The 20053-nt window shown below is 45.2% G+C and overlaps 1 protein-coding gene across 2 annotated transcripts in view; it reads right to left on the bottom strand.

Moving 5' to 3' along the window:
- The window catches only part of LONRF2 (LON peptidase N-terminal domain and ring finger 2), a 35083-nt gene extending 19243 nt beyond the window's left edge, over positions 1–15840 (bottom strand). Inside the window, exons 1-3 of one of the 2 annotated variants that reach the window (XM_086880444.1) lie at positions 15810–15840; positions 15011–15203; positions 242–360 (exon numbers count right to left, since the gene is read on the bottom strand). In XM_086880444.1, coding sequence (XP_086736570.1) covers positions 242–360; positions 15011–15014 — 123 coding nt within the window. In that variant the 5' untranslated portion in view covers positions 15015–15203; positions 15810–15840. Of the gene's footprint in view, positions 1–241; positions 361–15010; positions 15780–15809 lie in introns of those variants that run through there. The other variant, XM_086880442.1, reaches the window with a different exon arrangement.
- Between the last annotated feature and the right edge of the window lie 4213 nt (positions 15841–20053).

The following is a 20053-nucleotide window of genomic DNA, read 5'->3' as shown; positions in this document are numbered from 1 at the left end:
CAGGTAACAGGCACCAGCATGAACCACACCACCAGCTGCCCACCACCAAAATCCCACCAGCTGGAGAGATTCTGAGGACCTTCCAGACTTGTTCTTTGAAGAACTTAAGATTTGTTTTTGGCCCTATTAACACCACAATATTCTTCCAACAACACCCCCAGCAGCATTGTTCGCAGCACAGAGAGAAGCCCCGAGAAGAAGCACTTTTCATTTTGGTCTTTACAAGAGGCAAGCACCGTACCGCGGGCCAGTGGGGTTTGTTCCGGCACAGGATGTCCGCGTCATGAAGAGCTTGCTGGTAGTTTTTCATCAAGGTACAGAGCTCTGCCCGCTGTGCTATTAATGAACACTTGCAAGGAGCTGGAAAACAAAAACAGATGCAAGGAACTTAACTGAAGAAAGTACTAGGACATATTAAATACTATAACCTCGTATCCAGCCACTGTAACCAAAAAAATCACTACTTCACACCCATTCCATTACTCTCCTGTAATGGCAAAAAAGGCAATTCCTTCATTTCTTCCTGCTTAAAGTATGTTCTTCTCATCCTGAAGAAGCAACCTCTGTGTTTTATCTAGAAGGACATATTTAATATCCAAACAGGATGCCACTGCTCTTTTCCCCATCTTGCTTACAGGACACTGCAGAAAGCAAAAAGAAAAAAGCCGCAAGTGTTTCTCAGTGTGGATAAAGAAATCACCAGTGCAGGACTTCAGCTAAAACGCTCCTGGAAACCATTAAATAACAAGAATGCATGCAGCCTTTACACTTCACATCCGCTTGCCTTCCCCAGGGCAAGCAAACCTCTCACGATCACACACCTTGCCTCCACAAATTCATGAATCATTCAGTTCACATGGATTATGAACTTCCTAAGCATTGTTATTCTGTCCTTTCTTAAGGTCTCTAGAACACATTTTAATTTCATAGAACCACAGAAAAACTGGCTGGTCCATGTTCAGCCTGTCCACCAGGACCTCCAGCTCTTTTCTGCAGATCTGCTACCTAGTCCAGCCCATCCTGTTGTACAGTTGTTGTGTCCCAGGTGTATTTCCTTTGCAGAAGTAGGCAAGGCTGTTCAGCCCGTGCCCCAGGCTGTCGGTTTGAACCTGCCCCCCAGCAACTGCTTCTTCCTCTTCCAGTTTGGTGTCAGGGACAAACTTGCTGGCAGCACGCACTTGCCTGTGATGGAAGCTGTTAGTAAGGTGCTGAACTGTGTCAACCCTGTTACCAACACCTGGACAACACCACTGGCAGCCATCTGCCCAGCAGCTCTCAAGCCATTAGCGACCACCTCATGCCCCACTGTACAGTCAATTCTCCACCTCCCTGCCACAGCATCCCCAGCTTGGCAAGAAGGCAGCAGACTGCGGCAGCATCCTCGCAAAACACACACCAAGTCCCAAAGAACGCTCTGCTTTTGGTCACTAGAAGAGTTATATCATCATAAGTGATGAGATTTATGAGAGATTTACTTTTGGCCACTGTTGACCTTCATGTACTGGGAAAGGCCTCTGGAAGGCTGGAAGATGGCTGCTGCCAGCTAAGTGGTGCAGTAATCCTTTCCCAAACATGAGCTGTCAGAACTGGTAATTAACTTTACAAAGGCTCCAAGGTGTGCTGAGAGACACGTTTCCACAAATTTTAAACTTCACATCCAAACTCACATCCAAACTTTTCCACCAAGTGTCACCTTACACATGTTCATACACAGGGCTCCTTCCTCCATATTTCTCATGCTCTCTTCAGTCTGTTTGGGCTTCACTGTTTGGATCTCACTTCAACACCAACATTCTGAACACGCCCTCAGTAAGAACATATGGCTCATGCACAACCCAGGTACAAACATTTGTGCGTGGACACAGAGCAAGCACAAGTGCACCAGATGCCACTACCCTAAGTTCAAAGACACAGCAGGAGGGATGGCCCAACATCACATCTCCCTCCCATCTCCTCCCCTCTCTTGGGCTGATTCTACTGCTTGTGCAGCAAACCAGGCTCACGTGGTTGCACCGACAACCACAGCAAAGAATCAACTCACCAAAAGTTAATTCAACAGCAACAAATAAATAGAAAGGTTTAAGAGGATTGGTGTCCCCTCAACTAGCTCACTGTACAGCCACACAAACTTAAGTGTCAGGACACCGGATGAGAAGGAAAGAAGCAGCAAGGAGTGCTGCCTTTTATGGCTGGAGTGTGGACTGACGCCAGATATACTAACTGCAGCATGACATATCAGGGCTGATGCTTCTCTGCTGGTCTCAAACAATGACAGCTAGACTCCACTTACAGAGCTCTGCAAAAGCTCACACGGTGGGGTTCTGTGCTGTTATTTGTTTGTGTGGTTTTGTCACAGTTTGTTGTGGGTTTTTTAACTATTACACATGCAGACTATTGCAGGCAGTGATCCACTTTTCTACCTGATAGTTTTTAAAAAGACTGCAAATTAAATGAAATTGAAAAGCAATTAACCTACGATCTTCAAGTAAGTTTTTTCATTTCTTTTAGCAGATGTCAGATATTAAATTACTTAATTAGCTGCATTTGAACAGTAAGAAATTCATACTTTGTATTTCCATCTTTGTATCTGTTCTAGAGTACCCATGTTCAGGGTATGCTGAGGGGGTAGAAGCAGCAAGCAGAGTTAGGAAGCTCCACAGGAAAGCAGGGTGCAGGGTGGGGTACTTCTGGCACCACAGGGAAAGGAAGCAGTGTGAGATTAGGGGGCAAAGCAAGCCAGCTTGCTGCTTCTGTTCACTACTGCACATTTTGACCACACTGATGCTTTCCAGCACTCTTCAGAACAGTTCACATACCCAACAGATCCAGAGAAAGAACAGGTTCATCAGCTCTTTTTCAGGAACTTGTCTTCACTGCAAAAGTTTTAAGCAAAAAAATGCCACTGCAGAGCATAACAGTGTGGCAAAGGCTGCAGCTCCTCCTGAAGCACAGTCCAAAGGGTCTCACAATATGAAAGGAAAATAAACCAACTTGGAGGCAAGCCAGAAAAAGCTACGTGTATTCACAGTTTGTACCTTTCATTCACTGAGACTCAGTCAGAAAGCATAAGGTGTGGCCCATCTTAATGAGTAACTGGCAAGGAATGTTTAGTTAACTGAGAGAAAGGATAAAAAAACCCACCAAACCAAACAGCTTTGCTAAAAAGAACAGTATTTACAAGGCCACAGTGTAAAAGGTCTTCTATAGAGAGATGAAGCATCTAGACTAGATGCCATAGCTGGAGTGCTGCCCAGCCACCTCCATTCAGGCTCACCTCACTCACAGAGCAAGCAGTGCAGACTGAAATCTCGCTGGCTCTACACCCAACCTATGCATCCCTAATTCCCAGCCTCCTGCTATCAGCAGGATTGTCCCAGGAAGGTCTGCATCTCACCAGTGCAAAGCTAGATGGGCTGAAACTTCATTCTTTGTCAGTGGAACTGAGGTATCAGCTGGCTGACTCAGGGTCCACATGGAAGTGGGATGAAAAAGTGCATATTCAGCTGCAGCCTAAATAACTACAGGGTTACTTGTGAGCATCATGATACTGAGTTATTTCATGCCACAGCAAATGCTGCGTTGAAAATAACTGGTCACAGAAAGTGCAAAGATAGGGCTTGAGGATGTACAGAGTTTGTGAACACCGCCAGATGCCAATATACAAGTATACCAGTGTTCAATGCCAGGCTGGACAATGCCTTGAGTACCCCAATGTAGTGGTCTAGTGGGAAGTGTCCCAATCCATGGGACTAGATGATCTTTAAGGTCCCTTCTGTTATGAATGAAATTAGACAACTAGGTCCATTGAGTTAACATAAATTTAATTAAAAATGAATACAATTTAGTGAATTGAATAGCAATTCGGTATAAATTAATACAATTTAGTAAAAGAATATGATTCAGTGAATACATTCAAGTATATATATATATATATATATATGTAAATTGCCAGTAATTAAGTATGATTAAAAAATAAGCAAAACCAACTGGGGCACAGACAGGGCTTCTTACCCCACCTCACATACAAAACAAAGCAATTCAAACTAAACTTATATACTGTATGTTATACATATTCATTAATGTTTCCTGTAAGTTTCCTCCTACTTTCAATTCTGCAATTCTACGTCACTGTACTTCATGGCACATGCCTCACTTGTTGCCAGGGGGTCTGCAGTCTTCTTTTAGTGGTCTTTGGATGAAGGCTTACACTCATCTTCATTGTCCTCTGGATAACCTCACAGGTTGCACGTGCGTACTAAGCGTTGTGTTACGTAAGTAAGCATTCTATTCCAATAATGAGCCTTGCATTTCATAGATAAAACCATCGTTTCAGACCCTAAGCTTGAAGTCGTTCCAACTTTGTCCATCTCAAGGTTGATTCTGTCTTGAGACATTACTTACCTTAAAACTACATCCTGTATCCTATTTTTAACAAGTAACATCTGCAAAGGGGTCCATCTGCCTTGTAACACTAATTCTCTGTATGGCTTTATAATAATAACTTTCTAAATAGTTACAGTTTAGTTAGCATGAATCATCTCCATTTATCACATTTCCAACTCTTAACATTTTGATTCTACACTATAATAACTGCCAAATTTATTTTTGCAATTACAACAACAACATAAAAAAAAATCCAAAGAAACAACCCTAAAAGAAAAAGCTGCACAATAGTCAAAAGTTTATTTTAAAATAATGCATTCTTTCTCTCTTCTGGAGATAAAGAGCAGAGAAAAAAAAAATATTTACTTTATGAAATGACTTATTATTTCAGGCCAAATTAAAAAAGAAAAGTGTAGAAAATTTTACTGTTTCCACAATACCAGCAGATGGCATTTTGTGAATCCAACTCCTCCTGGGAATCTACAGCTGCACAGCAAAATTTATGTCCTTGTCAGCATCAGGGACACAGTACTGAGGCTCCCAGGATCTGCGTCTCCGGACAGCTGGGACACAGGGACTTCCTCCAAGACACAAGTCCTGGAAGTCTTCCCAAGCATCTCCCTTCACCCCAGCCATAATCCCACTGTACCAGACAAAACCCTGGCCTGTACTGGGCTCAGAGCAGAGGCATGTTTGGGTTTCTGCCTACTGAACCCTCCTTTGGACCACCAAATATTGCCTACCCTAAGTGTGATTGTCAGCTGAGATTTCTTCAAAATCCTTTATTTTCCTCTCACACCATGTTTGTGCTCATCTGCATGTTTGCTATACTGTGCTTTTACTTACGCAGCAGCTATCACCCAAAATCACTTTTCTAGATATGCCCAAGCATTCAAGTTTTTGAAAAAACTATTCTGTTGAGTTCAGGAGACTAGTATAAGAACAGGACTGCCCAAAATCTCCTTGTGCCTAGAAGGCAGTTAGAGAAATTATGAAAATTTTCCCAACCGACCGTAGATCGTGATAGAAGCTACTGCAATAAACTACACTGTGATTTCTTCCAGAAAGTCAGAATAGAAAGAACAAGCTTAAAGTTAGTAGAACTCTTTAACTCTCCTTATCTGACAATTCTTCCTAAAAAATTGCTTCTTATTTACACCTATTTCACTACTATGCAGGTTTCCTGAAGGCATGAGCAGAACTGAAGTAGATTATCACAAGCACCTTTCAGTCTTGCTTGTAAGAGCCTATACAGTATTTCAGCAGAAACGTCTCTCACATTTTAAAGAAATTTCTGCCCTGGAGAGAGAAGGAAACTTGGCTTGTTTTGCTACATTATGCATTTACTTCTGAACAATTCAGTATTGAAAGCCTTTTAATAAGCCTGAAAAATAATACGAAACATATATTTTCATTTCAGTGAGAAATTAGCAAGTTTCAGTAATTAAATGAATAGAAAATTAGCTTTTCACCTCCAGCTTCATGTAAGCATGACAAGTCCACACACAAAAAATGGATACACAGAGCTGTTTGGCAGGGAAAGAGGAGGTAGCAAAGAGAAAGGTGCAGTTTAGATAAAATAATTAGCAGAAGAAGTAAAGACATTCAGGACTTTAAAATAAAACTTCATTTCACAGCAAAGATGAAAACCAAGGTCAGCTTGCCAAACCTGATTAAGACAACAAATATGACCATATATTTGCAATCAGCAAACCCATGTCTTCTAAATCATCAGTCCACCTTAACTGGATTAACAACTGGACTTTAAAAAGTATACATATTTTCTGAATATCATGGTTTTTCTTCCTTGCATTTACATCACTGGCATCTTCCTGAAGTGATTGAATGATGCCAGAGGAAATGTGCAAGCACTTTCAGTGGACAGAGGATGCAATAAAAGATGGCTCTTCTTCCAGAAGTCTACTTGTGCAACCCAGCACCCTTCCACAGCACTTAGGAGGCAGGCACTTGTGAACAGGACTCTGCAGGCAAACAGAACACCCATTTCCCCTGAGGAACCAAGGGACCAACACTGGTAGACAGTAGCATTTGGCCTTAGGTACTCATGAAATAGGCTGTGGTGAGGATGAGGAGCACGGCGCACCACCATCATCCGCTTGGAGCCTATGCCACCAGTTTTTAGGAAGATGTAATTTTAAGATTGATACTAATTTCTCTCACGCCTCTGTATTTTGCTGTTCAGAAGCCCAGGCTTAAGAACACAGCTCTTGCAGTGTGCTGAACAAAACGCTTTAGATTCTCAGCAGATTCTCAGTTTTATTTCAGGCTCAGTAAGTCCTCAGCTAGGAAGCCCCATATGTTATTTAAAGCTGGACTGTCATCACTGCTAAGCACAGCTAATCACTATTCCATTATTACTCAGGAGAAATACAGTAAAGGAAGTTGTATGCTACCCAGAAGAGATGCTCCAGATGATGCAGCTAACTTTGCACCCTCACTTTTGTGCTGTAGCTCTGGCCTCATGAGGCAGGAGCATGCAAATTACATTACATTAGTACAAATTAATGTATTACTAATTACATTAACCTACATTTTAGTTTGCATGTCCACAATTCCAAAGCCAATGATAACCTTCTTCCAAAACCCCTAAGTCATGAATTGCAGCAGCTGCAAAAGTTCTGAATTCAAGAACGTCCTGGCATAGAGCTAGGCGTATTAGATCATTACTCCCTCCTATGCAAATCCTAATCTTTCAAAAGTCTACACTCTTTCCATGTAATAATACAGCATGAAACAATACACCCTCCCTTATTTTCAGTTCCCACTCTACCCTTTGGACATTTGGGCTGCTTCACACGATGTACCCCAAGTAGTCCACCTATGGCCTCCTGGCACTAGTACAATAAAAGCAGTAAGTACACAAATATGACTCATTTTTTAATGCTTACTAACTCACCCAGCATTTAGTTCAAGGCTGGCAAAGGTTTCCTACCAAAGCCTCAATCAGAATAGAATTATCCTCTCAAACAGCAGGTACAGAAACTGCCCCAAATCAAGATACCTACAGACCAAAGTATGATATAACAAGCAAGATTCAAAACCAAAACAAAACACATCAAGAGGTCAACCCCCTGCCAGATCTTCAAACCACCCAAGGAAAAGTTCTGATCTTCCCAATGAAACAGGGACTGATACTAGGTGCAAAGGAACCTGCGATTGCAAGGAGACTCCAAAGACACAGCAGGACCAGCCAAGCAGTTTATTTAACATCAATCACAATCTGATCTCACAATCACAGTTTATTTAACATCAATTTACAGCCAGATATTCTATCATAAAACTATTTTACCAGTGACAACATAGTTGCCTTTTTTGACATGATTAGTACAAAGGCTACATTTCTAGAAGTTACCCTTCAGGTCTCTATAAGCTCTTTTTCCAGCTAAAGTTTGCTTCAGAACTTCTGACTTTTGCAAAAAAGGACCCTCTTGTTTCTCTGTCACTACCTCACTTTTTCTGTCCTCAAACAGAGCAGATCCCTCAATACATTTGCATAAAAGGAAAGAGTACTGCAATACCCTAGTAATTTTAAGATAAGGAAGCACAAGTCAGTTCTATAAATGTCTTCCTTCAAAAGTAAAAGACTTTCTGTTATACTTTACGAAAGAAAAAAAGAAGAGTATGCTGTTTGAAGAGACTTCAGAAATTCTTCAGACTTTGATAAGTAGGTATAGTTCATTCTCAAGGATTGCTGAAGTAGTTCAATTATTTATAGGAAATTACATCTGGGTTACATACATGAAGGAGGAGAGGAAAATACTGTACAATACTGTACCATTTAGGATGGGTTAAGTTACATGAGCAATGCTAATTACTTTTAAGAAAACCACACAAGAAAGCAAAAACCCACAGCAAGACTGTCGTACTGTACAGCATGATGCCTCCTTCCCTTTGCCAGTGATGTGTAAGCCTCCTGACCACCTTGGCTCTGGTCTTGTAGCCTGGCAATGCCTCTGCCTTCAGCAGACCCTCTGCAAGGGTCTGCAAAAGGCAGAAAACAACAGGCAAATCAGGACAAGACAAAACAGAAATCAACAGGCAAAAACTTTCAAACTGCAGGACCTGAGCATTCAACCAAAAGCTCTGTACAAACCAAGAGCAACAGGAGCTTCTTGTCCAAAAGGCTTGACATGTTTCCAGTGGTGACATACACCAAGTATTTGCTACTATTTTTCAAGCACTACTTCACAGTAAAACAGGGGAGGGAGGCACTGAGGGGCAGAACTCTACAAAATATTTCAAGTTTAAAAATAACTCTGGGATTATTGCAACAGTCTCCAGGTAACCTTGACTCCTACTTTTACACATTTCTCTGTCCATGTAGAACATAGCAAGAGGTTTTGGAGACACACTTTAAGCGAATTCCAAGACATGATTTTACAGAGGGATAGGAAAGTTCCTTTTTTAGCACAACTCCTCTAAGCAGCAAGCAACTACTATTTTTTGTCACAGGTAATTTCAGAAACACTACCTCTCATTCTTCTCTTAAAGTCACCTTCCTTTAGGAGCTACAAAATCAAATATTCTTCTGATAAATTATTAAAATGACTGAACCAATTGCTGTTGCAGGAGTCATGACAGCTGTCTACCATGGATTTTTTGTTGTTTTTGCTAAATGGCTGGTACAACATCAAAGACTTACTTCGTTACTACTGCAAACAGGAAAGTGTACCCAAGACCCTGTGAGGAAGGAGGATTTCACCAACATCTTTTTTACCGTATCAGGAAAAGACAAATGATCTTATCTTCTAATAGCAGCCTTCTAGAAATGGTGTACAAAAGAAGAGACCATTAAAGTGTTCAAATACATATAAAGCACATACAGGTTCATGTGGATGCTCTTTAGCAGTTTTGTTTGAATGAGACTTTGGTACAAGTGCACCATTAACATGGGTACAACCTTAGAAAATGGCAGAATTAATAAAATGCATACAATGACATCAGCCACCTCTACAAAAATTTTAGCACAGCTCTCTCTGAAGAGGGCTCAGTAGACCCCCTTTACAGATTGTGACTCTTCTTTGGTTCTTCTGACCCTGACCCAGGACTAACAGAGAAATCCATCACTGGGGTCAGGGCTGCAGTAGGAAAGCACCTGAAGGCTGTTTTACCAGTCCACCAAGAAATTCTGATCATCCTTTCCCCCTCCTTATCTGAAATAACCTGGACACAGACATAGAAGAAAAATGCCCAAGCAAATTATTTCTTGGGCATGGCAGAATGCTTTTCCACATCCATCTCATGGTTGTAAGCACTCAGTCTAACTCAAGAATGCTTGCCTGGAAGTTTACCCATGTCATGCTCTCCCGGAAGGAGTGCAATCCCACAGTCTGTCATTCACCTAGCAGGAAAATCTACAGCAGTTGGTCTTTAATCAACTCACACTGAAGGTCTGTAGCTTCCTTTGTGTCTTTTTTCTCCTGCCTCCTGGCCTGCCCTACCCCCTAAATTCAATTCCTACAAAGGGAGAATTTGGAAAGCAGCGGATAAATTTCCATTAATTACTTGACCACAAAAGTAAATTAGTGTTGAGTGGCCACAATAAGCTGTCTTTTGGATCAGACCAACTTATGGTGATCATCCAATGCGATGTGGGGGGAGGGTTCTCCAAGGTCTGGCCAAGAGAAGCAGGTTCTTCTCTTTCCACCAAAGCTCAGGAAACCTTCTGCATTTTGTTTCTAGCAACACCACAACCACCACCCCGTGGGCCAGAGGTCAGTGAGCGGCTCGCCAACTCCAGAAGACTGGAGACAGAGCATCTAGCACACACAGCAACATCTCCCTTGCTTGCCCTGCAGCACTGCTACCTCTGACACTACTTTGGGCTTGGTACAAACCCACCTCCTTTCCTTGGCCTTTACTACACCATCCTTTATCCACTTGAAACAAAGATCCACATACATGTATGTGCAAAGGAACCTTTTTTCTTAAATCCTCAATCTTTCAATACGCTTTGAAAACTCTATGATACAGCTGAGCTTTATCTCCTACATTCTGGAACGCTTGGCAGGGGTGGAACTAAAATCCTGGCCAACGTGAGCAGCTGTATGTATTAGCTATCCCCCTCTGCCCCAGGACAAACACACTTCTGCTCAGAAAGAGTCCATCACACTAGAAGTAAACACAATCACTTTGAGTGTTTGCTAAGATCTCAGAGCTCTCCAGAAACAATCATCTTCTCAGGCCTGATAAACCTTGCAGCAGTGGGTTAACTACACACCAAAGCCAACATGTCTCATGCAGAAATAGGGTGTCCTGAAATGCCAATGTGCAGATAGGATGTGTGCCACCTTCAGGGTTGGGACCCAGTGGTACAGCACACAGCAAGTAAACAAGAAGCTCCATCACACCACAGGAGCCAGGGCAGGGTCACCCCTCCACAACCGAAGAAGCTCATTCGAGATTAGGGTCCACAGCAAGGTCACAGCCCTTCCCAGCAGAGCCACAGCACTGTGGGCAGGCTTGAGACACCACCCAGGACCTGCAACTGCTGCCACAGGAAACAGAACTGCCACAAAACAGCAGCAATAGGAGCCACGGACCTACATCCCCGGGCTTTGTATCCCTGAACAGACATCTTCAAGTTTATTTATTGGAAAGGCACAGGATGCTAACAGGCTGTCTCAGGACAAAGAAGGGCACAGAGAAATTCTGGCTTAAGGCATGGCCCAGGACCACCCCAAACTTCTCACACTCTGCATGCATGTTGTCTAATGAATGTACCCTCATCCCCCAAAGAGAGCTCCACCTCTTTTAGAGCTGTACTTGGGAAAAGCTCTATTCACAATATTCCCAATGAAGCAACAGCTACCTGTTGTCTCTGTAACTGAGAACTGCTTTGGAGAAATTAAAAAAAAAAAAAAAAACCAAACCAAAACACATTCCCAAAAGCACATCCTCAAAATACATTAATCTGTCATGGAAATCCAGCTTGCTTTGACTTCAGGCACACAGCTTAAAGAGTCTGTATGCCTGGACAGACTCCCAAGAAGTCCCTCCAGAGAGTATCTCCATCAGAGGGAGAGCAGCAGATGAAAGAAAAAAGGGTGCAGAAAGCACATACTGTACAAAAAAGCCCCAAATCCAAATAAACAAAAAGAAAACAACCCCACAAACAAAAAAATCCTGCATACATATATCATGTATTTCAGTTTAATTAACCTCAGACTCCAGACAATTAGAAGACTAATTAGAAGAGAAGGGTGTCAGAGAGAAGCCCACCTCTGATCCCCACACAAATGAAAGCTAGGGTAACAGCCATGAGAGCAACATTTGTACAATACTTAATATTATGATGGCTGAACAGCATAAAGCTTGGCACAAAAAAATGATCCATCTGGAAACAAATGCTTTCTTTCAAACGGCTTGACATGTGCTTGCTTTGAAGCTGTGGTAATTAGATACCTTAAAATAATGGAGGATCTATTACAATGTCTACAGCAGAAAAAAAAAAAAAAAAAATGCAGTGACTTTGTATAAAACAGCAGAGATCACATCTCAAGAGGACTGGAAGGATCAAATAGCAAAGCTGATTTTCTTAAGAACAAAAAACTCCACTCAACCACCCCTGAATCCATAGCAGACATGAACGTGGGAGCAGCAGTGTTATTGTAGATGTGATCGTTAAGGAGAAAAGATGAACATACTCCCTAAGATTACGAGTAAGACCAACAAATGCAACTGGAAAAAGTTGACAACTTGAAGGCATGTAGACCTCATCCCAAGCCTGAAATATGTACCAGACATTCCAGATTGCCAGAAAAGTAATTCAAGAACTGAAACACCTCAAGAACTAAAGTGTGATTCAGGAGGTCACAATCAGAATGAGCAAAGCAATAGGAAAACTTATTTTAATATTGCATCAAACAAAGCTATTTGTAACAAATGGAGTAAGAAAAAACACCAGTAAAAAAATCCCAGAAGTGTGTGCACTGCCAAGATACCTGGAATTTTACCTAACTTTATACCACAGTTGTATAATCAATGTGTTCATGTGCCTTCAGATGCTAAAAAGAAATTTTAATGATACCCAGGTCCTTGACACTCAACAGCAATACAGAAGCATTTGGAGGTTGTACAAATCACTTTTCTTCTCACACATTAAATGTGTGTTCAGCCAGGAGTAGAGGAAACTGCAGAGACACCTCATCACAATTTACAGCTTCCTCACAAGGGGAAGTGCAGGGCCAGGCACTGATCTCTTTTCTCTGGTGACCAGGCACAGGACCTGAGGAAAACAGCATGAAGCTGAGTCTGGGGAGGTTTAGGTTGGATTTTAGGAAAATATTTTTCATCCAGGATGGCTGGGAACTGGAACAAGCTCCCCAGGGAAATGGTCACAAGCTTGATAGAGCTTGGGAAACTTTTAGACAATGCTCTCAGGCACATGGTGTGATCCTTAGGGCTGTCCTGTGTATTTAAGTCACCCATATGCTAACATTTAAATACTGAACAGTTAGAGAAGAACTGTGAGGTTTGTTTTTTTTTCCTTATTTACCATGATACTTGGCTGGAAAACAAGAAGGCAACTCCAGCATGCCGAAGAGCAGTACCTGATGAACATGTGGCAAGAATTTAAGAACATGAGGCTCATACACAGCAGTTCCACTTGTGAGAAACAGCACCAACACGCACCAAACATCAAAAAAGATGATAGGCATGGGCCTGCCCTTCTCCAGCAGGAATTTGGATCCACTACAGGGAAATTACAACATGTAAGCCTATGGCTTTTGGATTTCAAAAGCCAGCAAAAAACCTGTTATTATTTCCAATTACAATTTTAATAAAAAGAAAAAATTCAATTTTACTGACAGAGTGAGGACTTTCTGAATGGATTCCCAGGCTGCCTGGGAAATAACTGAAGACAGAAATAAGGACACTGGAGAGGAGTTGAGACCCCTATGCACAACAGCCATGGCTGGAGACTGTACACACCAGTCTTCCCTCTCCTTTCACCTCCATGCAGACATAGCAAGAAGCAGAGACAACAGTGAGAAATAGTTCTCTAAAAATCTCTTCAAACATTAATTTCATTGATGAGATGCTAATTTCCCCAGCAATAGGACCCTGAACCCAAAATATTAGGAGGCTTCCCTACTGAAAACTCATCGTATCCACTAGTGACCTACATTAAGCCTCTCCTCTCCCTCTGCTTCACCTTCCTTCTTGGGCTCCATCCTGCCCTACTTTAATAGGGATTACTTCAGCTAAACCACATAATAGTTTTATGGGGACACTCAGCTAGGACTGAAAACTTGTCACATCTAGCAGGAAAAGTGAAAGAAATAGCAGAAGTAATGGTTTCCACAGCCAGCATCAGCTGTGAGGAGATAGTATGCTGTGCTATCCCATCCCAAACTCTTCTATCTCCAATGCCTATCATGAAACCGTGGCAGAAAATGAAAATGAGTCAATACTGGCATAACGGTGAAATTGTTTCTCTCTACAGCAAAATTTTAAAAAAAATTAAAAAAATAAAAAAAAAATTAAAAAATCAGAGCCATATATCCCTACATGTAACAACTAGGATCAAGGAACACGATTTTCAATCAATGCAGGGAAGGAGCTCATTGACAGAGGAGCGGCACGGTTTTCCCTACACTTGCCTTTCAAAGACATTTACCCGCAGGATTTGGTCTGCGTTAAAACGACGGAGGCTTTCTCCCCGCTTCCTCCTCGATGAAACCGGACATCCATCACGCTGAGACCGGAGGAGCGGCAGATCCCGGGGGATTTGCCGAGATCGCGGCTCTCCCCCACTCCCCGCCTCTCAGACATTCACGGTGTTGTTCCACCCCCACCGCTCGCAAGGGCAAACAAGCCGAGAGCACGCACGCATACATCCACTACTACACGGCTACAACCGAGCGAGCAGAATCCACCTACTACTCGGCGCAGAGCCTGAAAACAAGCTAGTTTTGATAAACTAAGGCTGCCATCGGTTTGGCAGAGGAGGAAAGCAGGCATTTTTATTTAAAGCCAAGCTCTTCAGAGAACACCCTGCACACAGAAATCCTGCGTGTCAACAAAGAGGCTACGCTCAAAACACGGGCGGACCATCTCTCCAAGGCTAAATATAGATTAATCTCAAGGATCTTGCACAGTGCAAGATAAAGGAAATTTTCTGAGCCTTTACACCTACTGATATCTCATTAGGCGCTTTCAAAGCTTTTTATCTAGCTGAAGGTGTAGCTGAATGATTCCGAACCACATACTCATTTCTTCCACGAAGCCGCGGCGGGGCTCAACACGACCACTACTGCCTATCCTACACTGAATGATGGCTTCCCCATAAATAGGAAAGCGGGTTTTCTAGAAATACTGCATAATGAGTCATCGGCATCGAACAGCTAAACGCCAGGCACCTTCAGAGCAAGGACAGAAATACCAGTGGAACAAAAATAGCCATTCACTGGAGCGGGGGGCGGGCGTGAGGAGACCCGCTGGCAGGATTCCCGCTCGTAGCCTCCCCCAGGTGCCCTCTCCACCGTTCCCCGCAAGCCCCCTCCCCTCCCGGCTGCGGGAGCCAGCCCGGTGCCGGCGGGCAGCGCTGCCCCTGCCGCGCCCCCTCCTCCTCCTCCTCCTCCTCCCCGCCGGCGCCACTCACCCATCTCTAGGGCCTGGTTGTACTTCTCCAGGGCGGCCGGCAGCTCCTGGCGCTCCCGCAGCGCGTCGCCCTCGGCGCGGAGCCGCCGCGCCCGGCTCTCGGCGCCGAACCACTTGTGCAGCAGGTTGCCCAGCACCACGTTGACCCGCGGGCGGCCGGCGGCCGGCGGCAGCGCGGCGGCGGCGGGGGTCGGCTCGGCGGGGCGGCGCGGGCGGTGGCAGCGGCCGCAGTCGCCGGGCTCGGCGCAGCGGCGGCAGTGGGTGTGCCCGCAGTGCAGGGTCACCGGCTCGCACAGCAGCCGCCGGCACAGCGGGCAGGCGAAGAGCTCGGGCGGGCGGCAGCACGCCGGGTCGCCCAGACTCTCGCCCTCCGCCCCGCCGCCGCCGCCGCCCGCGCCGCTCCCCCAGGGCGGGAGGCGCAGCTCCTTGTCGCGGATGCTGTGGGCGACGCTCTCCGCCAGCTCCCGCAGCTCCTCGGGCCGGAGCCGCGCCAGCCGCGCCGCCGCGCCGTAGGCGTCCAGCGCCTCGGCCATGCGGCCGGCCCTGGCCAGCGCGTCGGCGCGGCGGAGGCACAGGCCCCGCTCGGGCTGCGGCAGCCCCGCCAGCTCCGAGCCGTAGATCTCGGCCGCCAGCTCGAAGTTGCCGCCGCGGAAGGCCTCCTCCGCCACCTGCAGCATCTCGGCGCAGGGTCCGCCCGCCGCCGCCGCCGCCGCCCTGGCCCCGGCCCCGGCGGCGGGCGGCAGCGCGCAGGGCCCCGGGCCCAGCTCCATGCCCGCGCGGCGCCGCCGGCCCCGGGCCGCCCTACTCCATGCTGGGCCCGCGGCGCTGCCGACTCCGGCTTCTTCCTGGGAGGGGACGGCGACGGAAGGGAGGGAGGGATGGAGAGGGGGCGTGTCACATCTCTGCAGCAGGGGGGCGGCTCCCGGGAGGGGGAAGGGGGAACGGCGGCGGGGAGGGGGGGCGGACCGGCTCCCGGCTTATGTAAGGGGCGAGCGGTTGGATAAAACCACCCGAGGCCGGCAGACCGCCCGCCCTCCCCGGGGGCAGCGGTGGCGCGGCGGGAGCTCCTCTTCCCTCCCTCGGCCCCTCCCTCCGTGTCCGCCCGGCCGCCGCCGCCAGGTGCCGGTGCCGCACGTGCCCGCCCCGCACGTGCGCCCGGTCCGGCGGCGGCTCTCGGCGGGAGCGGGGCCGGGGAGGCTTCCGCCGTGCGGCTCCTGCCGAGCTCAGCCTCTTCCTTCCCGCTTCCTGGTGCCCGGTGTTAACCGCTTCCTCGCCGGGGCTGCCGGACCCTGCTGTCCCATCCCCTGCCGTCCCGCCGTGCGCCGGGACCCCCTCGGTGCCGCCCCGCCACCGGGCGCGGCCCCTCCGCCAGCAGCACCGCACCGGGAGGGTCGGGGAGAGCGTTATCGCTTGTTTATTTCTATTTCTCTGGTCCCCGAGAAAGCCGGTACATGCTGTCTCTTAAATCAATAAGTACACAAATAAAAAATAGTAACATTTCTCAAACCCCACAACTGTTAGGAAAAAAAAATCCATTTCTGTAAGTGGCAGCCTCGCCAGCACAGCTTGGGATCCACGAGTCGTGCTGAGCACTGGCTTGTGCATCGGCAGCAACAATAAAGATAATGCAGCTGGAAGTTAGTTAATCATGCGTGAGTCAGCGAGGAATCCGACTTGCTCCGCAGGAATAACAGGAGCAGAAAAAAAAAGTTAGGCAACGTTTATTTTAGACACAGCTGTAAACAAACGCTCTGAGAAGCGGAAAGCCTGTCAATCCAATGGGGAGATACCTACGTCCAGTTGCTTTTTGGGCTGCAGCTGGACAGCGGAGGGTATTTTTGGCTTTGCCTCTCTCTTGCTAGGCCTCCGGTCCCCATCTAATGGCCTCAGCCCACATCAGGAAAATCTCATTCATTAACTATTGTACCAAATAATCTTTATACTATGAAAGTGTATTGATTTTCTAAATAGTATGGTGTTAACTTTCTTTAGATGTATGTGGTTGACGTAGTATATGGCATAGTCGGGCTTAAGTAAGCATCAGTATTCATGGTGGAGTAAGCATGACCAAAGGACCCCAGCTAACAGCAAGGAACAGGACCTTTGTTTTTCAGATCCTCAAATCCATTCATGACAGATAAAGGATACCCCTTGACTAGTCCCTCCAGCACCTCTGTGAAACCCTCCTCTTACCTTTCATCATAGATTAAAAGCTGTAGCAAGACTGACTCCGGGATGTCTAGATCAATAAAGAAGCAGGTGGATGATGGCTGTAGAAGTATTGTTGGTTTTCAGAACAGTAATGTATGTTTGCACTAGGTTGCTCCATGATTTACCTTTTTTGCACTGCTTGTGTTTCTAACAATTCTTTGAGCAGTGCTCACCACTTCAACAATCGTACCATCCTCCTTGGCTCAAGGTTTCTACCCAGAACATGACCTTGGCATCCTTTTGGTACTTTTTCATTCCCTTTCTTGACATGCTCACTTGGAATTAAGATGGGATGGCATGTTACCAAAGTCACTTAGGGACATTATTCATAGCATAGAGAACAGAAACACCGTGGCTTGTTCTGTTCTGTGGTATCAAGGACAAGCCATAGAATCTTGGACAGATGATGAAAACGTGGACTCACTGCTTGACCCCACAGTGGGTCTCTCATTCTCTCATTATTCTCTCATTCCTATGACCCCAGTAAGGAGCAGCAGCATTTTTGCTGACTGCCCACTCATCTGGTGATTAGGCTCTTTGGTTGGGAACTCCCTAGCAGCCCTCCTTGCTTTCCTGTGGAAGGAGACAGCAGGCAAGTCCATCCTGTCACGCCACTTTTCCCCACGTGTCTTTGGACAGCTGTGTGACGGCCCTTCAGCTCCATCTGTGCCTTCTGATGGGTGGTGATTTGGGAGGCTCTGGCTCAGGGGCTGGTATTGGACCTGGCCTCCATTTGCAGCTGTGCATGTGTTGTGCCAGGCTGGCGTGCTGGGATGGCTCCAGTCTTTTCCTCATCAATGCTTAGCAGGCGCTTCTGGAAGAACTTCCCGTGAAGTGAGGGTACTACTTTATTTAGCAACGTGATCAATAGCCTCTTGGAACGCAGCTTCTTCTTTTTTCCAAGACATCTATTTGCAAGGGAAAAAAATTACCTCACTGCTGTTCAAACTGGCACAGTGTACCATCTTTTCCCTGCTTCCCAAGAGCAGAATTCCTTGCCACCTGTGTCTGAGCACACCTGCGCCACTCTTCTCCCCGATGCCTATTTTGGGGGCCATGTTCTTTCACAGACCCTCTTGCTTCAGAACATGGTTCATTCGTACATCTGGCTGCACAAATTTGCTTTCTCCTTATCTGAGCAACAAAGCCACTTTAATGCAGCTGCCTTTTGCAAAATTGATAAGAATTCACTGAGCTGCAGATCTCTGAGAGACAATGAAAATGTGGACTCACAACTTGAGCCACCTCAAAGTATTAAAAATTTTCAGGAAAAAATGATAGACTAAGAAAGAGCAAGAAGCAGGGGAACGAAACAAAAGTAAAATTATTAAAAATGTATACTTAAGAAGCTCATGCTTCTTACTGAAATTATCAGTACTATGCCTACAAGTCACACAGCAAACGTGACACGGGGACTCGTGCCAAGAAAGTCCAGTGGAACAGGTGCCTCATGATGTGGTCATGTGGTTTATGGCTTCTTGCTAGATGAACTACAAGCAACTGATTGCAACAACCACAAAACAGAATGGATTTTCCATAAAGGAACTGAAAGCTGACAGAAACACCAAGTTGATTTATAATTTTTATCTGAAGGAAAGCTTCAAATAGGGAATAGCATATAGCTACTGCATAGGACTGAAATGTTACCTACCATGGGAAATAAAGGACCACCTCTTGTATTGACATGGCAAAACTGCTTCTGGCTTCACCATTTTTAAAAAAGCCCCATCATGGAGAATTGGCTACTCCATGGAAGGCTGTTAGAGGTTCTCTCTGTTAGCAATATTTTTCTGTTAATACTGTGCTTCCTCTTATGACTGGCTTCATCACGCACTCTCAAGCAACGTGTAGAGGTCCAATCACTTCCTGAAGGAAGAATTACAGGTACTTACTCCAATGAGTCATGGTTACACACTTTACAGTTGTCATGAGGTTTCCTTTAAGTTCATAGCCTAATTTTCAACTTCTTCCTGAGGCCCAGCTTCCACAGGGTCTTCCCCAGGGTAGAATTTACTTGGAGCTTTAAAAAGAAAGGAAAAGATGATGTAACTTTGAAAGGACAGCATGTACATATATGGAGGGAATTTTTAATTCCGCTAACACTTTATGGTTCCAAGGTAGTTTGAAGTATTAAACTCCAGTTTGTTTTGAAGACTTTTTTTTTTTTTCTTTTTCCCTAAGGAAATCTGTCTTTTATTGTTTCAGACTAAGTTAATTAGGATATAATCAATGCATAGGCTACACATACAGGTACCATGCTAAAACATTACAGAAGTTGTAAAGTCAAAGACATGAAAATTGGGATACAGTATAATTAATTTTGTGTAGGGTTATTAAATATCTCCTTCATGCATTAACCTGATGGGATTTTAATTAATGACATACTATTTTCTCTTCAGGATGCATGCCTGGCTTAGTTTAGTCACAGGAAAAAAGATAATTAATGGGCATCCAAACTGTAATGTTCCCCCTGGTCACTGTGCAGTCCCCTTGCACCTTTTAATTTGTATTAGTCATACTTTGCTGCAGTAGCAGAATTATAAATTTCCTTGTGTGTTTTTCTGTAAAATTCAGGGTACAGCACTGGAATATTCACAAATATGCACATTTATATTTTCAACAAGAGTGTAAGTCAAAAGGAATAATAGTTCACCCTCTGATAGCTGTGAAATTGAGGCAAGTCCAGAGTGCCCACTAATCTGAGGTACTAGATTTAGTGGATGAAATTTCAGAATATGATTTTTCAGATATGCAGATTATTTCAGAAGTTTATCTTCCTTTGGTTGGGCTGCAACTGGACAGAGGTGCTGAGACTTCAGCTAGAAGCTGTGTT

This window comes from Cyanistes caeruleus, chromosome 3 (genome assembly GCF_971803275.1).
Source record: "Cyanistes caeruleus chromosome 3, bCyaCae1.hap1.1, whole genome shotgun sequence".
Lineage (NCBI taxonomy): Eukaryota > Metazoa > Chordata > Aves > Passeriformes > Paridae > Cyanistes > Cyanistes caeruleus.
This window is presented reverse-complemented; position numbering and strand designations above follow the sequence as displayed.